The sequence below is a fragment of the Haliaeetus albicilla genome, chromosome 2 (assembly GCF_947461875.1).
Source record: "Haliaeetus albicilla chromosome 2, bHalAlb1.1, whole genome shotgun sequence".
Taxonomy (NCBI): domain Eukaryota; kingdom Metazoa; phylum Chordata; class Aves; order Accipitriformes; family Accipitridae; genus Haliaeetus; species Haliaeetus albicilla.
In genome coordinates, this window is record NC_091484.1 from 69,868,329 (window position 1) to 69,890,780 (window position 22,452).

At 36.3% G+C, this 22,452-nt stretch overlaps 1 protein-coding gene across 5 annotated transcripts in view; it reads left to right on the forward strand.

Moving 5' to 3' along the window:
• ESYT2 (extended synaptotagmin 2) overlaps nucleotides 1-22,014 on the forward strand; it is a 91,969-nt gene extending 69,955 nt beyond the window's left edge. For 2 of the 5 annotated variants that reach the window (XM_069778183.1, XM_069778179.1), the window contains exons 14-24: nucleotides 1,477-1,578; nucleotides 5,996-6,058; nucleotides 8,061-8,135; nucleotides 9,991-10,077; nucleotides 10,847-10,996; nucleotides 12,068-12,456; nucleotides 15,296-15,394; nucleotides 16,014-16,145; nucleotides 17,530-17,635; nucleotides 18,611-18,660; nucleotides 18,789-22,014. In XM_069778183.1, coding sequence (XP_069634284.1) covers nucleotides 1,477-1,578; nucleotides 5,996-6,058; nucleotides 8,061-8,135; nucleotides 9,991-10,077; nucleotides 10,847-10,996; nucleotides 12,068-12,456; nucleotides 15,296-15,394; nucleotides 16,014-16,145; nucleotides 17,530-17,635; nucleotides 18,611-18,660; nucleotides 18,789-18,834 — 1,299 coding nt within the window. In that variant the 3' untranslated portion in view covers nucleotides 18,835-22,014. The remainder of the gene's footprint in view (nucleotides 1-1,476; nucleotides 1,579-5,995; nucleotides 6,059-8,060; nucleotides 8,136-9,990; nucleotides 10,078-10,846; nucleotides 10,997-12,067; nucleotides 12,457-15,295; nucleotides 15,395-16,013; nucleotides 16,146-17,529; nucleotides 17,636-18,610; nucleotides 18,661-18,788) is intronic. The other 3 variants (XM_069778180.1, XM_069778181.1, XM_069778182.1) reach the window with 3 other exon arrangements.
• Nucleotides 22,015-22,452: the final 438 nt, after the last annotated feature.

The following is a 22,452-nucleotide window of genomic DNA, read 5'->3' on the forward strand; positions in this document are numbered from 1 at the left end:
CTTCTTATTTTAAACATTCTGTAACATTGTCTCCCTCCTTCAGAAAGGTTAGGCTGCAAGTCTTAAGTTCTACCTACTTTTGAGGACAGTATTTTAATTTCAGTATCTTATTCAGTACTTCCAGTCAGTAGATCTCTAAACTCTAGGGCTCAGAAAGGGGAAGTTCCTTGCACAAAGCTGACCAATTACGAAATCTGGGAACAGGATCTCGTATTTCTTATTGCTGTGTCTGATGTTCTGTCTACAGTACAAGATTGCCTGGGAGGGTTGGGAATAAGGGTGGTCACAGTGTGGGACCTGTTTAACCCTCTTTTTTTTTGTTTCTTGCTCTACCAGCCCAGAAAAGCAGTTGCTACAAATAACTCAGTATTTAACTTTAATTCATTTTCTTTCCAGAAATGTGTTATAAAGAATATGTTAGAAAGTAACATTGAACAGTTGCAAATTCCGTTTACAAGTTTACAACAATAAAATAATACAATACTGTGTTGAATTTAAGTTGTCCAAAACCACATACAGAAAGGCTTCGCAGTTAGGTGGGGCGAAAAATATCATGGGAAGACTTCTTCATGTAGGAGAGCTGAAAAGATTCCTATAGATTCTATAAAGACAATGCTTAGATAATGTCATGGAGCTGCTAGCCAAACTGCAGTAAATTATAGTGAATACAGATTTTTTTTAATGTCCATTTGATTCTAATATGGAACAACATTTACAAGACTAAATATGAAAGTCTGCTGGCTTCTCATGTTGTGTTCATATTCACTGGTAGGGGTCGTGTAGTGTAATAGCAAAATTAATTGCTCTTTTGGATTGCTTGTATTTATGGGGAACAAAAAGTTCAGAGAGAATGAAGTAATTTTAATACTTCTCAATAGTTTTGAAGACTTTTGTCCAAAACGTTAGTGTTACAGCTGAAATATTTTCTGGATGAATTAAGTACTTTTTATTACCTTCAGAATGGATTTCTTAAGTTAATGCTTATCACTGGTACATTTTAGATCTTGTCATCAGCCTTGGTTTTTTTGAGTTATAGTGGCTAATCCCCACCACAGGTATTTCTTTTGCACAGATGCATCATAGTTGTGGGTTTCTGAGACACTGGGATGATTTATCTGAAACATGTTTCAAGTGAAACAGAAACAGTCTGGAAGGCTGGTCTCTAAATTTACTTAGTTGGATCTGCCATATAAATCTGAACTACCAAGAGTAAACTTGGAAAGTGGGTTAATATCTTTGAATAATTAATAAAATATAAAAATAAAAAAAAGTTTCACCTTGCTGCACTACAGAAAGTCATTTAACAGATGAAAGTATTTGTAATGACAAATATTTACTTACTTTTTGTTATCTGCTGTTTTCTCTGGAATCTTTTGACTGTTTTCCTTAACTTTTTTGTGTAGTAAAGCTGCTTATGCATTCATTCTGCCACAATCCCATCACTCTGCTTTCTCCTTCCATTTCCATCTTCCTAAGAGTATCTACGAGGGAAACTTTGGGTGTGGATACTTAAAAGAGAGGAGAGCATCGGGACTAGTCTTTTGTGAAAACACTACCTCACTCTATAGAGCACTATTTGTGAGTTCTCTGGTATTATTTGTATTGTACCTTTTATCTGCCAGAGTGTGGATTAGTGCTACTAAAGCCACTCACTCTAGTGGAATGAGAGCATGCAATTTGTTTTGCTGCATGGTTTCAACAAGTGTGCATTGTTTTTGTGCTATTTTTATTGCATTTTAAAGGCTATTTAAATTTCATTGATCAGCATATCATTGGGTAAGTAATTAACTTTTTATGATAAAAACCCAAAGTAAGTTTGTTGTAAAAGCTCTTACATTTAACTTAAATTGCTGATTCATTGAGAAATAAAATGCATACTATACTAGCACACTGTGTGCTGGTGAATTGTTGGCTTTTATTGCAAAGAAATTAAACTAAGAAGTATTACAACCAGCATCCCTGTAGTTTCTTTAAAAGGTGATGTACTCAATGTTTCTAAGAACTTGCAACCTCTCCACATTGGTTCAAGTACTGCTTTAAAAATGGTTGTGGTTCTTTGTGCTCCCCAAACTATAAATTCCCTTGTAAATTCTATTTCACTCCATGATGCTCCTTGTTTTGCAAATTCCCAAGCTCCTTTTCTTTTTTTCAAATTTGTCTGTAGTCAGGAAAATCTAGCCTAGGGAGAACCACCAATTAATACTTTTTGCTTGAATTTAATGTTACAATATTATTACAAATTAATGATCCTCTGAATATCTTACGCTTAAATCTGCAAGCACAACCTTGGTATTTTCAAAAAAAATGAGAATCTGTTCAGCATAAGAACTCTTTTGCCAAGGAGAGGTGGGTATGCCATTGTAGATTGTGCAGATAAATTTGTTGCTGGCTGGCTACTTTTGGCTCATATCCTAAACCTTGATTTAAAAACACCTTCCCCTCTGCTCCTTCCAAACCCCAACAAAACCCTTTTCTGTGGTCCTTTCAGTTAGTTCCTCTGTAGAAGTTAATTTTAAAGTATCAAAAAAGTTATGTCCATTACCGAGTGAGTAAGAAATGCAGTTCATAAGCTGTGGTTCAGTTATCTTGGCTTTAAAACTGATAAGTAGTTTCAGTTTCTTTTAGTTACAAAAATACTAGACACATCCTAAAAATAATAATAATTTAAAAAAAAAATCAAAAAGCTTGATAAAGAGTGTAGCCCTGATGTTTTCATTGATCTTAGGGTCTTTGCATTAGGACATGTCGTCTACATGTAACAGCATCTATTTAGACATTGGAGAAATCTTTCCAAATCCCCGAAGTGAGTTGAGTCAGAGTGGAACACAACCATTTTAAGATAGCTAGGTTTGGATTTCCTTCACCAGCACTGTTAACTGCCTTGTTCTGCAGTTGCATGAGTGCTAGTCTTGCAGCAAGCCAGAGGATGAGATTTATGGGTGGAGGCCAGGAGAGAGGAGAGGGCTGTAGTAGCCCAGAGATAACAACAGCTTCAGCAGTCATAAAACTGCATCTTGTTTTCAGGGCATCTTTAAACACAAGGTATTATGCAAACATTCGCACCTGCAGGTTCAGATATCTAATTGACATGTAACATGAGTTACTTGGCCAGAGGGGGGTGGGGGGCTAAAAAAGGGGGCTCACTTTATATAGGGAGAGGAAAATCTAATGCCCAGAGTGCTCTCTGTTCCTTTCTAGACAGTTTTCTTGACTGCTGGAACCTAGCTTCATGACACGTATTTCAGACATTTACCTATTTAAATCTGATTTACCTGAAGTTGAGTGTGAACAGTGTTCTTAGTATGATTTCCACAAGTGAGTAACACTAGTTTTATGGTATGTTATTATTAGTTCATAACAATTTTTCTTTTAATTTGTTGTTTTTATTACGTATAAATTATTCATATTTTGAATCAGCTCTTACAGATCAGTGACTGTCTTCTGGTAATCACTTGAGGATGCACTCACAGATTTAGAAACTTCTAAAGCCTCGTTTTAACCCCAAGGAAGGTTTAGTGAGTCAACAGAAGTAACGAGCTGTACTCCAAAGCATATTGAATTAGGATCTGGCTTAGTAATAAAACAGCTTGTTAGTTGTGGTATAATTTATGGGTTTGTTATTGGGATTTACTGCAAATATCACTGGCTGTTACAGAATGCTAGCCTGAAATCTGATGTATTCTACTGGCTCAGTTATCAGTATAGTTCTTGGATACCTGTCCCCTTTTCCTATAACTGCAGAGACACTTAGAACCATAGCAAGACAATTTTGTCACCCAAGGCAAGACCTTTTCTTGGCTTTTTATATTGAATACTCCCTTTTCTTCTCCTAGTCTTCTCCCGCCCAGCCTTTCAGCCACCATCCTCATGGACCTGCAGCTCCTTCCCTTGAAACTTGAAGTCTGCCTTAAACATACTTGCCCCAGCTGATGTCCCTCTTGGCCTATCCTTGCTATGATTCCAGAGGAATTGAGACATGTTCAATATCCAGGAATCATTGGTTGCCTGCCTTTATAATTGATCACATAGGTTTGTTTTTGACTTTTAAAATTCTTTGAAATAATAATATAGGGGGAAAAAAAATGTGTACTGAATATGCAGGTGCAAATGTGAAGGAAAGATGGCCAGTAAGTTGAGGGGCAGGTTAGGATTCAAAATTATCTTGATGAATTCCAGATACAATCTGAAAAAATAAGGTACATTCCATAGAGGACGTTCATGGCACCCATATAAATATGGGATGGAAATAGTTGTCTGATGGATAGCACTACAGAAATAGATCTGTAGTCGTGCTGTATCATATTGTTACGAAAGACAAAACCCATACTGTATACAGAAAAGAAGAATGTAGCCTGTAAGATGTATGGACTAATCCTTCTGTTCTACTTAGCCATTACTAAGGTCCTGATTTTGGCCACAGCAATTTAAGATCTGGAGGACAGCAGTGATGATGATGGGAAAGCCAGTAAACGTGACTACCAGAGGAAGAGAGTTTAGCCTTAGGAAGTAAAGATAGGGATGGAAATGCTAGAAGGTTGCTGCAAACAAAGTGTCTTTTTCATGTTTGTCACAAAACAAGAAACAGTGCTTAAAGTCCAGAAAGGAACATACCTGTTGGGCATTAAAAAAATTTCTAATGAAAAGGATAGTTAAACATTAGGATTGATATGCCTAAGGATATTGTGCAGTATCCATCTTTGAAGGTCTTTAAGTGCAATAGTAAGTCCCTAATGTATTAGATAAATAGCTGTGGAAGATTTCTTAATTTTATTTTAAGAAAAATAATTATTAAAAAAAATCCCACAAAACCAACCGAACCTTATTTCTGGTTTTCTCCAGTTTCATCGTATTGTATGTTCATTCTGAAATAGAAATTTTAAAGCTGAATGCCAGGAATCTTATCATTTATATTGGCCAGCATCAGGATATGACATTCCAGAAGAAAATGTAAAAAAGTATTTCTGCATAAAGGTTAAATCTCTCTTCAAATTTGAGTCACTTTTGGATTTGAATTTCAGGAAGGCATTTGTTTTGGCAGAGCATTAATAATGTTGGTTCCTGTTCATAAACCAGCATGTTTAAAAAGGCCATGATGCAATTTTTTTGTTGCTACACACTACAGCTTTTAAAGCAGAATTCTCCCTTGAAACAAAAATTTGTGCTTAAAGAAAAAACCAGCCATAAGTACACTAATTTAAAGTCTCTTTTATTTCAAAATCATATTTCCTGAAATTATTTCTTGGGAGTTGAATGCAAGTTTTCTGTAACACTGTTCTACTTCACATGTCACTTGAAGAATAGTATATTATTCTAAAATAAAATTTAAAGATTTGCTTAATTAGTGGAAAGGAGTCAGAGGTTTTGTCCTCCTAAATCAGTTCAAATTCGTATGAAAGTATTTGAATGTCTTCATTCAACTGAGTAAAGTAGTAGACCTTCATTCTAGTTAGCGTGCAGTGTTTGTATCGTTTATCTGCTGAAGAGGCTTAAACGACTTCCATTTTTATAATGATCTAAGTCTTATCAATACTTTTAGCATTGTAATTTCTCCCATAAAAGGACTCTTTCACATAATTACTTGACTTATCGTCAGAGAAGCTTCTATGTTGTGAAAATGTACTTAAGCAAGTTTTAAAAAGTTCATTCAGAAGGCAGTCCATAGGACATCAGGCATTCAATAAAACCTATTTTTGAAGTTTCTTTATTATGGTAAAAAAAACTGGTGAGGGAAATATAAGTGGACTGAAAGTGAGTATACTAGTTTTAGAGCAGAATGCAAACATTAAGAGAGGACAAGAGGAAAAAAAAAAAGGTTTTGTCAGACGTTTTGGTTCCTTCATTGTTTTGTTTGAAAGATTTTTGGGTTTTTTCTAGGTTGTTTTTTTTTCCCCCGCTTTGTCCTATGTTGTCATGTCATAATTAATTAACCTAGTGGAATTGCTTCATTGCATGACTTATTAACCCTTCCTATGTTCATTCTCTCCTGACTTAAAAGCATAATCCATTAGAATTTAATCCTGATGGCTTGAAGAAGGCTGCTGTTCAGAAAGCCCTAAAGGTAAAACTAATGTAGTTGTCCATATAAGGTCACAAAATTAATTGGAAATGCACAAACGCACTTCACTTCCAACAGTGGGTGGATTTCTGTTGCCAGATATATATTTAGTGCAATTCCATTTTACTTAAATTTGGGTTCAAGAATCAATCAAGCCATTGGTAAAATACTATGGTCTGTGGTACTTGGAATTTTAGATCAGCTCAGTGGAGTATAGACTGCTTTAGAAGACTGGGGAAAAAAAAAAATAGTCCTGAGAACTAATTTGAAATAGTAACTAAAGTCCAAACCTGACATGAAAGCTAAGACATCTGTTACATACCGAGTGATACTTTATTGGTCAACTCTGAATAACTAACCAATAAAATCAATCTCTGACGTTTTGAAATAATCTTGTTTCTGCTAGATGTTTTTAGAAATCTTTACATCTTTTATATAAATGCTAAATAAATTTAGCCCAGCTTTTTGATACGGAAGATGTGGAGTTGAGAGGCAAACTTGGAAGGCATAAGCCAAGTTCTCAGCTGGTTGAACCTGGACAAGAGGCAGTCTCTAATAGACTGTCAACAGCAAATCTGTCAGTAGCAGGTGTTAGAGGTGTGTTATATGTGTGTGTACATATTGCTACCTATTTAGCATGAATTAAAATTACTTACATTTACATATCAGCATAAGCAACAGGGTCTTTCTGTCACCTTCTGTAGTTTCATCATTTTATGAAGAAAAGAGAGTTTCAGGCACCTTTTCATGGACAAAGCAAAACCAAAACATGTCGCCTACCATTTTTAAACACCATCAGTTGGAGTATAATCTGACTTTCTTTCTGTTCCTTAAACCTTTGTATTCTGTTGTCTTTGGTGAGAGCTAAATATTTTTTATTAGAAATCATGAAAAAAAGAAATGCTGCATTCATCCAAGAAAGGAGTGCTTACTTAACAGCTTTTTTCTAAAGGAAACTATGGTTATAAGCAGTGTGTCACATTAAAGTCAAGTAATATTAGTGGAAATATGATGTCCAAAATGTAAGTTCAGATCCAAAAATATGTAAAATATGCACATTCATAATTTAAAACTATAAAATATTTGAATCACTTGGTTGTAATTGTGACCTTACATGCATTAAGTAGATTTTAACTAATTTTCTGTTTACATACCTGATCTGTACAATTTCCTACATGGTAGAATTCAAAGTCTATTATTAACCATGTATACTATATTTTCTAGGCCTTTTAAACTGCATTAACAGCTGCTTGAGATGATTAACTTTCATGTCTAACTTCTTTCTGACTTAAAAATTTGTTAGGTTAATTTAAAGTTTGTGAAAGAAACATGTAGTTGGGAATGTTCCTTTGTGTATATAATTTGTTTCTAAACTGATGTTTATTTTTGCAGTTTGATGTAGTGCTATACAGCTGGTGAGCAAGGCTCAGATATGGCAGATGGTTGATCTCTAATAAAGAGTATTTGGTAAACTGTAGAAATATACATCAGGTACATTATAGTGCATCTTCTTTTTCCCCAGACTGAAAAGTGGGGAATATCAATGTTGTGGTATTACATCCAATTTAGTAATAGTACTGCAATGTGAATAAAGTAAGTTTCCTGAGTTTGTGCTTTCTCCATATCTCCCATCTGCATGCAATATTCATTTTGCAGTTTTAACTATGCTTCATGAGCTTTGGGGGTTGTAATGCTCATTAAAGGATAAGAATTTGCACCTTACCAATTTCATTCAAAGAAAATGGAAAGGAGTCTAAAACTCCGGCTTATTTGTAGCATTTTGCTTCAGCATATTTAGGGTAGTTGGATGCCTTCGTGTTAGTGTGTTCACCAGTTACTAGGCAGTCTGCCATTCAACCCTGTTGAATAAAATACTGAGAATAAGAGATAAGTATATAGTAGAATGCATATGTGATTTGTACTTTTAAGATGCAAACATTTAAGTTTCAGAGGAGAGAGGTTTTGCGTTGTTCTGAAGGCGAAGTTTTTGCTTTTTCTTTACCAGTCAGGAAAGAAAATCAACAGCAATCCCAACCCACTTGTTCTGCTGTCAGTTGGACACAAGGCACAGGAAAGTAAGGTAAGTTCCTACTTTTTATACTTGGCTCTGTCTACAAAAATTTGGTGGCTCTGTGGCTTGGCATTGGCTGTCAAGCCATTGGGTATATATACTGCACTGAAAGTTACCACCAGAACTGAAATTGCCAACAAGAAGCCAAGGATTGAACACGTGCTTACTCAGTTTAAACTGTCTGTGAGACCAGATTTTTAACTATTTGTGGGTGTCCTTCCACAGTAGGTTCTGATCTGCAACTGGGATTCCTACAGTAGTGATTATATAAAAAACAGTGTTGGCAGGCAGCAGGCTTTGAAATACTGATCAAGATTTGAAAATTTACAGAATTGCAGAGTTGGAGAAATGTCCAGGTCAAAAAGGACAGTGAAGATCATCTGCTTGAACCTTCTGCTTAGAGTAGGGCCTTAGATTAGCCAACGTGTTGTAGCTCTCAGGAGCTCGTAGTTTAGCCAGGCTACTTTCTTGTTATGTCTGCTGCTTTTTCTGCTTTGAGGTATGGACCACTTTTGTGCTTTGAGGGCTGTCCTCTAGCACTCGTGAGCTCCTTTGCCCTCCACGATAGACACTCCTGGAATCCCTTCTAACAGTTTGGAATACCTTCTAACAGTTCCTAGAGCAAGTTGAAATCTGCTTTTATTCTGCTATTTGTTTTCCTCATGCCCCCTAAACTCTGTGATCTTAAGGTCTCTGTAGCCAAGGCTGCTGTTGACAGTTACATCTGCAAAACAGTATTCCTCATTTGTAAGGGGTAGACTCAGAAGAACACTACTCGTAGTCAATACATTCAATGATTGAGAACAACCGTAATACAACAGTATGTGTTTTCATAGCACAAACCCTTAAACTGGTTGTGCACCACTGTGCTGCTTTCCCAGAAAACATTAGAATAGTTGAAGCTCTCAGTGAGAACCTGGTTCTGCAGATCTGAGACAGATTTGAATTGTCTGAAGAAGGTGTCATCCATCTCTTTTTCCTAATTGGGTGGTCTGTAACAGATGTCTGTCATGAGATCGATCTTGATGGTGATCCCTCCGATTCTGACCCAAGGTATTCAACATACTTGTCACCCATAACTAACCTCTGTGTATTCAAATGGCTCTTTAAAATAAAATACCAACAGTGAAGTGATACCTAGATAGGTAGATATATGCAGTGTCAGTGTGGGGCTTGGGGGGTGGTGTGGTGTGGTTGTGTTTTTTGTTGTTGTTTTTCTTTTTTAAGTAAAAGTGTCAGTGAGCCAAAAGGAGAGGACATCTAATTTGGCTTCTTCATACCCTGTCAAAAATTGTCACAAAGCATAAACTGGATCTTGTATACAATCTCAATTTTGATACCTATTAGAGAATGCAGGTATAGAAATTCAAGTCCTTTGTTCCTGGAGATAGCTTTTTTTATAAGTGCTTTTTTTCTCTCTCTGCATACACTCTCCCCATTAATGAGTTGCTGAAAGTAGTGAGATTTGGCATTGAAATCTCCCACATGGCTACTTGGGAGATTAGAAGGAAAAATATTAGTTTGTAGGAGTTTCACTGAGTTAGCCCCTATAGAGAAGTATGAGAAGAGAGAGAATGTGCCAGTCTGAAGACCTTGCATTTGTTCATAGACTGGTGTGAAAGTGTTTTACTTTACATACAGCAACTTCAATGCAAAAAGTATTCTACTACATGTGCTGTGTATAATTTTATATGTGATATTATATATGCCTTGAGTAGATCCCACTTGGCCTTTGTTTAAAAATGTGACGTTTCAGACATAAATTTTTGCAAAGCCAAAATGAAAAATGTAGTCAACTCTTGACACCAGCTTCATTAGACAAAAATGTTTTATAATTCATACGCTTTGTGTTGTCTAACTTTAGATTCGATACAAGACCAATGAACCAGTATGGGAGGAAAACTTTACTTTCTTTGTACACAATCCCAAAAGACAAGATCTTGAAGTTGAGGTATGTTGTCTCACTCTCTTTAGATACCTTTCTTTTCTAAGACATTGCAGTAGTAACATTCAGACATTACAGGCTGTTATGAAATGAGACTGAATATATTATAAACACCATTAAAACTATAGTTAAAGTGTTTTTTAAGACCAACCCCTGAAATGTTTAATTGCATTTACTACTAAAAGGAAGAAAGACTATAACCAAACTCTCACCAGAAGAACATGATGGTTGTCTTACTTAAAAAAAGTGAAAAAAGTAAATTTTTATACCTGTTTCGAACCTTAACAGTCTTAACTGCTAGCAGAAATTGCTGACTTGTTTCCTTTCTTATCCCAAGTCTTTGCTTTATCCAAATACCGTATCCCTTTACACTGCTGACATGTCATTTCCATAGTTCAAAGAGACTGAAGTGTAAATGAGGACTGTCCTAGTTACTATTCCTCGAACTGTTGTGGGAAGTAATTTTCACACAGACCATTTGGAAACCATGTAGTTATTTTGATCAAGGGTCAAGTAGATGTAGATGAGCTGGTTAGTCTTCTGTCTTGCTTTTGCTGTAGAAGATTGGGATGAAGAAACTAGGCACTGAGTATATTTCGCGTTTCCTTCTTCAATGTAAAGTTATCTTATGATCAGGGAAATTTGCTTTAAGAACAAACTACATTTGATATTTGGATTATTTCTTTTTTTTTAATAAAACTGTCATTTCCTTTTCTTTCTCTGAATTCTTACAAAGCAGATGCTACAAAATGACTTAGCTTCTGTGTTCCTTCAGGTGAGGGATGAACAGCACCAGTGTTCTTTGGGGAACTTCAAACTGCCTCTAAGCCAGTTGCTAGAGAGTGAAGATTTAACTATGCATCAGCGGTTCCACCTGAGCAACTCCGGTCCAAACAGCACTATAAACATGAAGATTGCACTCAGGGTACTCTAAAATTTTTCCCATTGTAAATACCTGAAAGCATATTTAAGACTTGTGAGTTCTGATCTTTCAGCTTTATGGAGAATATAGTACATTTCCTTGGGTGTCACAATGCCAAGTGTCCTTAGTTGTGGTAGTGCTATTAAGTACTATCACACAAAGATAACCTCTAATTGAAATACATTTGATTTCAAAACCAGAAAATTCTCTGAATGAAACGGTTATCAGCTGCATTAATTAAGACTGAGGTTCCTCATGGTTTTAGGTTCAGAAATCTTGTTTGGAATCTGAATTCCTTCAAGTCTTTTATGACTCAGTAGGCTACAGATCAGTGAAATCACCTTTGTCTTACAGAAATGGAACTGAGGTCATGATGGTTTAAAAAGAATAAAGTTTATAGGGAAAGGAAGTACCTTCATAGTATTAGAAAAAATTCAGACCAACTTTCAAGCACATTGGAGTTTTGAAGACAAAACTTGGATGCCTGAAGGTTGGTTTTGTCTTTTTCCCCAGCTAAATTATTTGGTTTAATAAGGTAGTATATCTCTTTGCAAACACTGTCAAACTGCTGTTAATTTCTGTTATTTGTTCTTTTCTAAAGCACTTTCTTGCTTACTTGTCATTAATAAAGGAAGGTAACCTATAACAGAGAAAGTAAGGACAATGAGTGAGAAGAACTTGTGATGTAGGATTAAATTTCAAAAGATTAGAAGAAAAAAATTATAGAATACCTTTCCAGGTGGTTAGAGCTGCAAAGTAAATAGCACTTGCACCAGAAGTGTGTAGAGTATGGGAAGGGAATAATGAGGACAATAGTTCTAAATGAATGGAGAATTTCACATTGTTTTATAGTTACTACAGTTGCCACAAAGAAGATGGAGCTCTGTTTTGCTGTGCAATAGGTTTCCTATGGTAGAGTGAATAAGTATAAGTGTGAATATTTTTGGTCCTGCTTTCATGTCTGAACTTAACAACTTGTCACCAACCAGTACTCTTGTAGAAAAAAAAAAAAAATTGTTCCTGGTTTTTTATACTGGAAAATAGTAATATTATATGTATTTTTACTGTATCTAGGTCCTTTCTCTTGAAAAGCAAGCAAGATCTCCAGATCATCAACATTCAGCCCAAGTAAAAAGGCCATCTCTTTCCAAAGATGCAAGAAAATCATCTTTTAAGCCTCAGGTTCCTGTCTCACCACCACCTGATTCAAACAAACCTGTTCCAGCTTCCCCAGTGACTGATAGTGATAAAAAGACTGATACAGCTGAAAAAAGTCAGCCTTCTAATGCCAGCCCTCAGTGGCCAACAGATCTCAGCCGAAGTTCTTCCAGTCTTCATGCCTCTAACTTCTCTTATTCTCCCAGCCACCTCTCGGTCAAAGAACCCACTCCTAGCATAGCCTCAGACATATCTCTGCCTATTGCCACGCAGGAGCTACGGCAAAGACTGCGACAGCTTGAAAAGTATGGTGTTAATCACTTGTTTTTGAAATACATCTAAGTTGATTTATAGAAAATGTCGTCAGTGCAGCCAAAGAAACAGTGCTTAGATTGCATCTCAGTAATATTTTTTCCTGTTGCAGTTTGAGTCTGGCACCTGAAAATCAGTCATTATGATTTTCTGCTTTCTCCTGGTACCTCAGTTAGACAGATTCTGCAATTAGAAGTTACCTTACCATTGCAATGATCTGCAAGATAAAGTCCACCTTGTTCTCATAGCTACACTGTGTAGTGCTAAAAAGAGTGGGATGGCAATAGGGAAGGATACTTTTTGATACAACATTAATCACTTTCATGGCAATAGTTGCCTGTTCCACCACTGAATCCTATTAGCATTAATATTAAGCTAATTAAGTGGAATATAGTTGGTCTTTTTAAATTACTCAGAGGGATAGTTGACTAGAAAGAATGTTAAATGAATAGTCAGTTACTATTCAATTAATGAGGATTGCTGCAGCCATGCTTTCTTAAATTCTCTAATATTTTTTTTACTTGCCTCAATGGGCAGCTATACTTACCAGTAAAGATAGCTGAGCAGCCATTGTGCTCTGAATAGGAGAATGGAGACCATTAAGTCCCTATTCATGTAGCTTCTCTGTGAATCTATGTAGAAAGATTCATCTTTTTCTCTATCAGAGTTCATAGGATCAATAAAGTAATATAGGATCAATAAAGTAATACAGGTTGGAAGGAACCTCTGGATATCAGTCAGCCCTCTGCTCAAAGCACATCCCACTTCAAGTTAGATCAAGTTTCTTTGGCCTTGTCCAAACAAGTTTTGAATGTCCCCAAGGATGGAGATTCTTTAAACTTTCTCAGCAACTCTGGTGCTTAACCACTCCACTGTGACAACGTTTTTTTCCGTACTTCCAATTGGAATTTGCCTTGCTGCAACTTGACTGAGGCCTCTTGTTTCTTTTACTGTGCACAGCCACGAGGAGTCTGACTCAGTCTTCTCTATAATGTCTGTTTTAAGTAGTAAAAGGCTGCAATTGAATCCAATCTTGGCTGTCTCTTCAATTTGTACAAACTCATTTCCTTCACCATCTGCTTATGTGCTCTAGTCCCCCATTTATCTTTATGGTCCTTTGCTGTCTTGTCTTCAGTTTGTCAGTCTCTCTTCTGGCCTCAAACTGGGTTAGACTTTGTTAATTATGATAAATGTTGAAATACTACTTTTTATTTAATACACAAATTTCATACTTCCTTATTTGATGATAGTGGTAAAGCTAAGGAGGTCCTTTATTGCATGCCCCATGTTTTTAGGTACTCTGATTTTTTATTAACTTTATTTTACTAAGAAAATTCTGAACCAAAACGCTTCATTCTAGTTTTTAAAGTGAATGACTTGTGAATTTTAATGGAGCAATCACTTTGTAGTAGCTATTCACAAAAGAGGTATGCTTCTCCCTTGAAGTTAAGATATCCTTCAGGTGGTTGAGAAATGCCAAGCACGCCATATACTGTCCTGTGTGAAATGGAAAATACAGTCAGTTCACAGAAACTAAAATAAGTAATCATAGAGATGAGGGAACTCTGCGAATGTTTGCCAGTCTTTAAAACAGAAATTCTTAAACGTGGTTGTTGTGGTTTAACCCCAGCCAGCAACTAAGCACCACGCAGCCGTTCACTCACTTCCTGCCCCCCTGCAGTGGGATGGGGGAGAAAATCAGGGAAAAAAAGTAAAACTCGTGGGTTGAGATAAGAACGATTTAATAGAATACAAAAAGAAGAAACTAATGAAGATAATGATAACACTAATAAAATGACAACAGTAATAATAAAAGGATTGGAATGTACAAATGATGCGCAGGCCAATTGCTCACCACCTGCCAATCGATCGATGCCCAGTTAGTCCCCGAGCGGTGATCCCCCCGCCCCCACTCCCCCCAGTTCCCATACTAGATGTGATGTCCCATGGTATGGAATACCCCTTTGGCCAGTTTGGGTCAGCTGCCCTGGCTGTGTCCCCTCCCAACTTCTTCTGCCCCTCCAGCCTTCTTGCTGGCTGGGCATGAGAAGCTGAAAAATCCTTGACTTCAGACTAAACGTTACTTAGCAACAACTGAAAACATCAGTGTTATCAACATTCTTCTCATACCTAGCTCAAAAACATAGCACTGTATCAGCTACTAGGAAGACAATTAACTCTATCCTGGCTGAAACCAGGACAGTGGTGGTTGCTTTTTATGTAAGCATGACCTGTATTTATAAGTGTAAATTAATTCTAAACTTTTTTTCAGTGTGGCATGAGCTACAGGAAAGTGAAATGGCTGTGTTTATACTGTGATTTGAGCTTTTAAGATAATAAGTGGTTTTAAGTATCACTATTTTAATCCCAAGAATATAATTCTACATTAGAGAATTCAGAAAAGAATGAGCTGGTTTTCTAATTTGTTCCTGGCCATAGGTTAGAGTGGCCTATCACTGAGGTTTTCATTGCAGTTTGCACCATTATTCTTTCCAATTTCCTAGATACTGCTTTAATGTTTATTTTAGGGTAAGCAAGTTCTTTACTGATAATGGTTTTCAAAGTGCTGAAGAGCAGCTGACCTCTAAAGTGACAAGAATATTTAGCTTATTTTGGACAGTAGAGCTGTTGGACAAGGAACTGAAGGACAAGGAACTGATGGAAGACATGCTCACATGCTAACGTGTGCTCTGTTCTTTCACATTGGTCTAGTGAAAAGTTAAATGCATAATACATGATTTCTGAGAAAACTGCTCAGCATGTATTTCAGTTAGGTCTTACTTTAAATATGCATTTTAAAAACTAAGCATAATGTTCTACTTTTTCCTGCAGTGGAACGACTCTGGGGCAGTCTCCATTAGGACAGATTCAGCTAACAATTCGTCATAGTTCACAAAGAAACAAACTGATTGTGGTAGTGCATTCCTGCAGGTGAGCATAAAATACCAAATTTCATTTCTGTGTGTATTTCTTTGTAAACTTGTCATATCTTGACTTATCCTCTTAAATTTGTTGTCTGGATGATCTTTTTTATTTTTAAAATAACATACCGATTGTAATTATGTGTAAATACAAAAACATACAGAGCTATACTCAGAATCAGTAAAAACTTTGTTGAAGATTTTGCTGTGATTTTGTATTTGTCTCTTGTGCCTCTGTCAGATTTTAAATGAAAATGGCATGTAGATTTTTGTCAGCAGTGTCTGAAAGCTATCTCTGAGAGACTGAATTTTTCATGGAATGACAAAACCGCATGACTGTTGGAAGCCATATCTAAACTTTGAATTGGAATTTAAGAAATACTGTATTCCCACCTCTGCTGTCTGCTCACCATTTATCTGATGTTGTACAAGTCACTGCTTGGCATTTTTGTTAGTTTTTCTTTTCCACTGCTGTTATTGATGTGCTGTATCCTGTGCTTCATACTTTGTGCAGGATATCCCACAACTGATTCATGTACTAAATTAAGTGATAGCAGTGTAGACACTTATATTCAGCAATGTCTGATTTATTTTCTAAGTGTTTTTCCTTGTTTTTTCACTGGTCACAGGAATCTAATAGCGTTTTCAGAAGAAGGATCCGATCCATATGTGCGAATGTATTTATTGCCTGACAAGAGACGATCGGGAAGAAGAAAAACACATGTATCAAAGAAGACATTAAACCCAGTGTTTGATCAAATGTATGTTCTACACTATGTGTAGTGGTTTTATATCATGTAATTACAAAGCTGTCAAATCAAGGTTTCTCAGCTGACCTGAATGGATGAGCCACTGAAGCTCCTAGTTGTCACCACCAGACTTGATCATACCTTTCTCTTCTGCTATAATAGCTCTTCCCATCTTTCTATTCCCTGTTATCACTATAGCCCTTCTTACTCTGGTACCAGCCACTTTTCTGCCTTCTCCTGTGTCAGTTACATCCCCTTTGTGCTGGTAGCTAAGAAGCAGCATGCACTCCTCTGGCAGGTGGTCAGAACACGAGTGCCTTTTAGCTGGCCAGTGCTGTTGGTATCTCTTCTTGCCAGGAAGCATGTTGATTCTGACTGGCCGATTGCCTGGCTGATTGATGCTGCCTCTGTGTGGGACTGGACAGCCAGTGTCTATGCATGATCAAATTGTTTAGTCAGTCAATTTGGTGCACTTCTCAGCAGCCAGGGAGTCAGGAAATTTCCTTGTAGGTTTATCCTGGGCCACAGGTTGGAAGTGTGCAAGCTTGTGCAATGTTATATTGTACCAAAATGCTTATCTTTGCACTCAGCTTTTTGATGGTAGTTTCCCTCACACATGTACTCCTTACTCCCCCACCCATCACTTTTCAATAAAGATGACCTTTCTCTACAGACTGAAAGTTAATTTGGGGAAAACAGCGCTTCATTCTGTCCAAGGGAAATCTGTAAATCATTAGTTAGAGGCCCTGGTATGTTTCCCTGGTCATGCAGCTCTCTCCTCTTTATTCCAGGTAATAGATTAGTTTTACTGTGCCTTTCCAAGTAAAATGTATTGCAAAGCAATAAAGCTGTTTAAGAACTGTAGTGACAAATAGATGTAGATTGTGGTACAAACTTGCCCTCACCTTCTGTAAGTTTCAGATCTAGCAAACAAAATGTGTTCTTCCTTAAAAGTTGGTAGGTTTCCTTGGTGTGCCAGGAAAGAAAAGGAGCTCTGCTTATCAAGTATGGAGGATCAGTAAGACTGACCAGTCTTTCCCTTTGGGGAATAGTGATACTGGGCTGTCAGTACAGTATGATTCCTCATTCTCTTCTCTGGAGAGTCAGTGGTTGACCTTTTCCTTCTTTGGTTTGGTTTGGGTTTTTGTTTTGTTTTACCAGTGGCTTTTAGAGACCAAAGGTAACAAAAGTCTCAAACATTTGATGTTGATATTGATCATAGTATTGAAGAAGAATTTTAGGGAAAACATTAGGAATTTTTTCTTTGTTTATCTCAGACCTTATTTTTTGTTTGGGGAGGCGGATGGTTTGGTTATGACTTGAATTGTTCAGCTGTAGGAAATCAATTTGCACTTCAGGTACAAAATTCTCACTAAAGCATCACTTTGCCTTTCAGATTTGATTTCAGTGTTTCCCTGCCGGAAGTACAGAGAAGAACACTAGACGTGGCAGTGAAGAACAGCGGTGGTTTCTTGTCCAAAGATAAAGGGCTGCTTGGAAAAGTAAGTTGACGAGAGGCAAATTCTGTTAATACAGCATGTTGTTATACAAGACGAAAGTCTTCTTGTGATGTGAGCTTGTTAGTGTTGATTGAAGCACCTGATTGAGGTACAAAGCTTTTAAAAATTATAGATGGCTTAGATGTCAAGCTTCAGTAAGGGGTGGAACAAACTGCAGAACAGACATCAAATGATGTGTCAGTAATCTCTTCTAGAGAATGGTAAGTTCTGAGGCTCACAGTAACAAAAGAAACCTGCATGTCAGACTTATTAATTATAGAGTCAGAGAAAGAAAACAACCAGTAGAAAACAGATGATATCTCAGAAAATGTTCAGACAAAACTGGAAAGACAAGCAAGAGTACTTCGAGAAACACAAAGAACAAATGTACGTTTAGTAATTAAAATTCCAGATTGTAAAATGTGTGAGAAAGAACTGCTACTGGAGATGTTCCTAATGCCAAAACCAGCTATTGTGTTTACAACTTCACTGTTCTATAGGCACTCATTAAATCACACTATTTCTTACATATGTGATTTGGAGCACGCAAAAAGGAATAGTGAATTACTACACCCTTGCATATTGCCATATTTGAGCTCTGTAAAGAGGATGAGAGATATCAGAATCGTGGTCAGTTCATGGTGAATGGTGTTCTTAATTTTCCCGTTTATCAGGAGGGGTGTTAGTGTAAACACATCGGCTGATTGCCATTGCCAAGATATGCCATATTCAGAATTCAAGCCTGTGAGGTGCTCTGGGACCATATCACTAAATGGTATAGATTTTTTAGGTCAAAACCAGCAACTTGAAACTTTACTACAAGTTGAGCAGATAGCTATGATGACAAGGATGTAAAATATATTGTTTATTAATGGCATTACTTATACTGTAGTTTACGGGATTGTCAGATTTGATCTTTAAAAGACATAGAATGAAAGGCACATATAATGCATTGATTGCTAATTTAACTTTCCACAGTTATTAATACCTCTGGCGTCGGAAGAACTTGCTAAAGGCTGGACCCAGTGGTAAGCATAATATTTCCTTCATTAATAATAATACTACATACTAATAACTAGTGTGTTAATAACAGTTTTAATAATGCATGCTAAATGTAAAAAAAAAAAAAAAAATCCTTTGTTTTTTTCATCTTCAGGTATGATTTAACAGAAGATGGTACAAGGCCGCATGGTGCAAGTTAGGCCCATGGATACTGGGAATTCCCCAAGCATAATTTTGCCAACCTTTATATATTTTTAAAGCGTTGTTCTCACAGATGTACCAATATTATTTTTATAGCTTTACTGATTAAGTTCTTAGACACATACCCAATAATTTTATAACACTTGGTCATTTTATGTAGACATAGCCTTTCTCATTGTTAAACTTTGTATTTTAATTTGCTAAACAATTTTAAGTGTTACTGTAATGTGCAATAGTACAGTAAGGTAACCTTTTGTGTTTAAATTGACCTTTATGATGGCTGTACCTATTAGAAAGTGAAAAGATTATGTTCTGCTGTTTTCCTGCCTTGTTTTATATCTCACGAAGGTATACTGTACCATGTAAATATATACTATTTTTTTATAATTCTTTCATGCTGGTTTGAATTCAGAAGAAAATTAGATAAAGGTTATAGATATTTTCCTCTAAATGCATGTTAATTTCTTCAGATGAATCTCTCTTGTCTTTGCAGCACAATGGTCTTACTCATTTTGTGATATTCTTCAAAAACAAACTGCAGAAAAACATTTTTACTTTATTGTTCCTGGCCCAGTGTGGCTAGCTTAAAATGTACAAAACATTAACATTTTAATATTTATATAAAAATGTATTATTGGAAAATCAGCTATAGAATATTATAAATAAAAATGAGAGTTCTATAAATACTGTATAAATAGAGGATGAGGTCCATGAATCACACAGTTTCTAAATCTGAGTTTTCATTTAATGGAGTAAACATAACAAACAGTACAGTTTTATTATACAGGTTCACTTGGATTTTGTTATTTATTCCTGTAATCTATAGTACTAGACATGTGACCTTTTGAAGGTATGAGGACATGGATTTTTCTGTATTATAAACAAAATCTCTAACTATTTAGAACTGTCCTTACTGCCATGTTCCACTGATTTATAAGGTATACAAATCCGCTTGCAATGTAAGTTCATATAGTAGGCATACGTACAAGACATATGTTATTTTTATTATACAATACTGTGCTAAATAGTATATTGTGCTATACCTTCTGTAATACTAAAACGGAACACCAATAGGTAAGAAAGTGTGAAATTGAGTTGAAACTGACTTGTCTTTACAGTTTCTTCATTGCTACTTAGTGTGTTTGGTGCATGAAAAAAATGCACTTCAGTGGTCCACACAGGTTTCTTGAAAAATAATGGCATTCTACTGAAGCATTGCCATAGTCTGCTGCAAGACTACAGCAGTGATACAATTAGCACAAACTGATAAAAGTAGACAGTTGAGAGTTGAAGGGAGAGTATCAGCCTGAATAGCTGAGCTCATAACTCTGATATTATGAATTATGAGGAATTTTTTTTGTATTCAGAACTGATTTTTCTTTTTCTGGTAAGTTTTCTCAGACTGTTATAAAAATGTGCATTAAGAATCCAAGAGAACAGTTCAGCTCCTTCAGAGCCAACGCCCTCATTCTTGGATAAGTATGCAATTAGACAGACAAAGTATATTACTTAGCTAAGATTCTAGAATGATCTCTCAGCCAAGAAAGAATTTTAAAGCAGAATATAAACTCCTGAAATTAGCTTTATTGTAAGATTACTGACAGAACCTTAATTCTGGATGTAGAATATGCCTACACTACTAGATGTACCAAAGTGCCTACCATAGATGTAGCTTTTTGTCTTTTTCAAGTTTAAGAATTGACTCATTTCAGTTTGTCTAAATTCAGTTTAACATGAACTTTTGTCACGGATGTGTGTGACACACATGCATACACCTCTATACAGTGATGGCCTTCTTATTGCCGCATTTTATACAAGACAATTTTAGCAAACAAGCTTACACTGTAAATATTGCTGCTGTTACTTTCTGATGGACTGGGCAATAGAGAGAGGTTCTTTGTAAGAAAACATTTCCATTTGAAGGCTTCACTCTATATTGGAATGTATGAGTATCTCTCTATATATACACTCATCTATTCATATAAAATGTAATATATTATGAAGTACGTATTTTCTTTGCTAGGTCTCCATTAAAATGTTAAGAATGGAAAGACAGAGAATTATTGTTAATGCAATGAAAATGCAGAAAGTGAAATCTGATCTAAATAAAGGAGGTCTAAGAGCAGTAGTTCAGCATGATTGTCTTTTGACTTGGTTCAGCCTGAGGTGGAAAGACTTTAGCTGTACATCTTGGCCAGTGACTCCCCAGAGTTTGCTCCATAGCCAACAAATGGGCTGTTAAACTGATTTGGTGCTTCAGGTCTTAAGTGAAGTCTGGGGACAGCTGTTAGAAGACTCTGCACTTAAACAAAAAAAAGTGCACATCTGTCTTCTAAAGTCTCGAGGGGGAAAATAATGCTGTGTTTGGGTAAATGTGAGATGATAGCACAAAGTGAGTAACTGAATGAAGCATATAGGACAGCTTTCCAAAATGGCTCACAACGTAAAATTAGGGATAGGCTCTTAAAAGAGCCCAGTTCCCATTTAGGAATCTAAAATGAAGAGATTGACTTGTCATTGTAATTAAGCAGCAGTAATTCCCATTGACTGTAATCAGTCCTGGATGTCAACATTTAGAAATGTTCTCCTGAGTGAATTTGGATCAGAATATGACTGCCTAGATGAGATTGATTCTTTTGATAGTGGAAACAAATCTCTGTATCATAATTACCAAATTCTGATTGTTCCTTTTATGTGGAAGGAGGAAGGACAAACATTATTTTTCCTCTGGGCAAAAACTGCACCTCATTATCAAGTCAATGTATTCAGTATCAACTGATAGCTTTTCATGTAGTTCTTGTTTATCCTGTGCCTTAAAATATGAACATATGAAGATGTTTAAGAAATGGCTAAAAATAAGCTTTGTTACCTGTATGTACCAACACATGTTCTCTCTACTATTGAAACTGTTTTTAGAATTATTCTGCTTCACTGACAAGAAAACCAGCTTTCTTAATTATAGCAGTGGTATAACCCGAACTCAAATCAGCATGCATATCGCTTGGATTTGGATTAAAAGAGTTCTAATTTTCTGTCTTGACTCCTTTATCAGAGCTGCAGCAAATGATGAGAGTTGAAATGAGAACAAAGGGTAATCAATTTTGTACAGATTGCCTTTTTTGCTCATGTAATTCTACATTATGATGCATGTATTTATTCAATAAATGGTTCATATGGAAGTCAGCGTGTTGCTTCCCTCTACACACACACACTCCCTTTTCCTCCCTTTTGCATATCCCTGACCTAATTGGTAATATGATGAGGTGAATTTTTAAAATAGTCATATATGCTGACTACACTAACCTAGATAGCCGTGCTGTAAGATGTGTAGGCAGACTCTTGGGTTTCACATGAGAGAAAGTGGAGCGAGAAGTACGGGATACTTAGCTGGGGAATTCCATGCTTGTTGGTCTGGAACAGATTCACACGTAAGAATGAGTAGGTCCTTTGTTCAACTTAAGTGTCTAAAAATTTTTCTCTTAAAATGATGAGTTGAACAAATTGTCATGATTCTAGTACTTAGTAATCAGTTGTTATTACTTATGTTTTCAAAACGACCTAGAACTGTGTATAATTGCCTTAGATTTAGAAACAGCAGTTTTCTACATATGGGATTC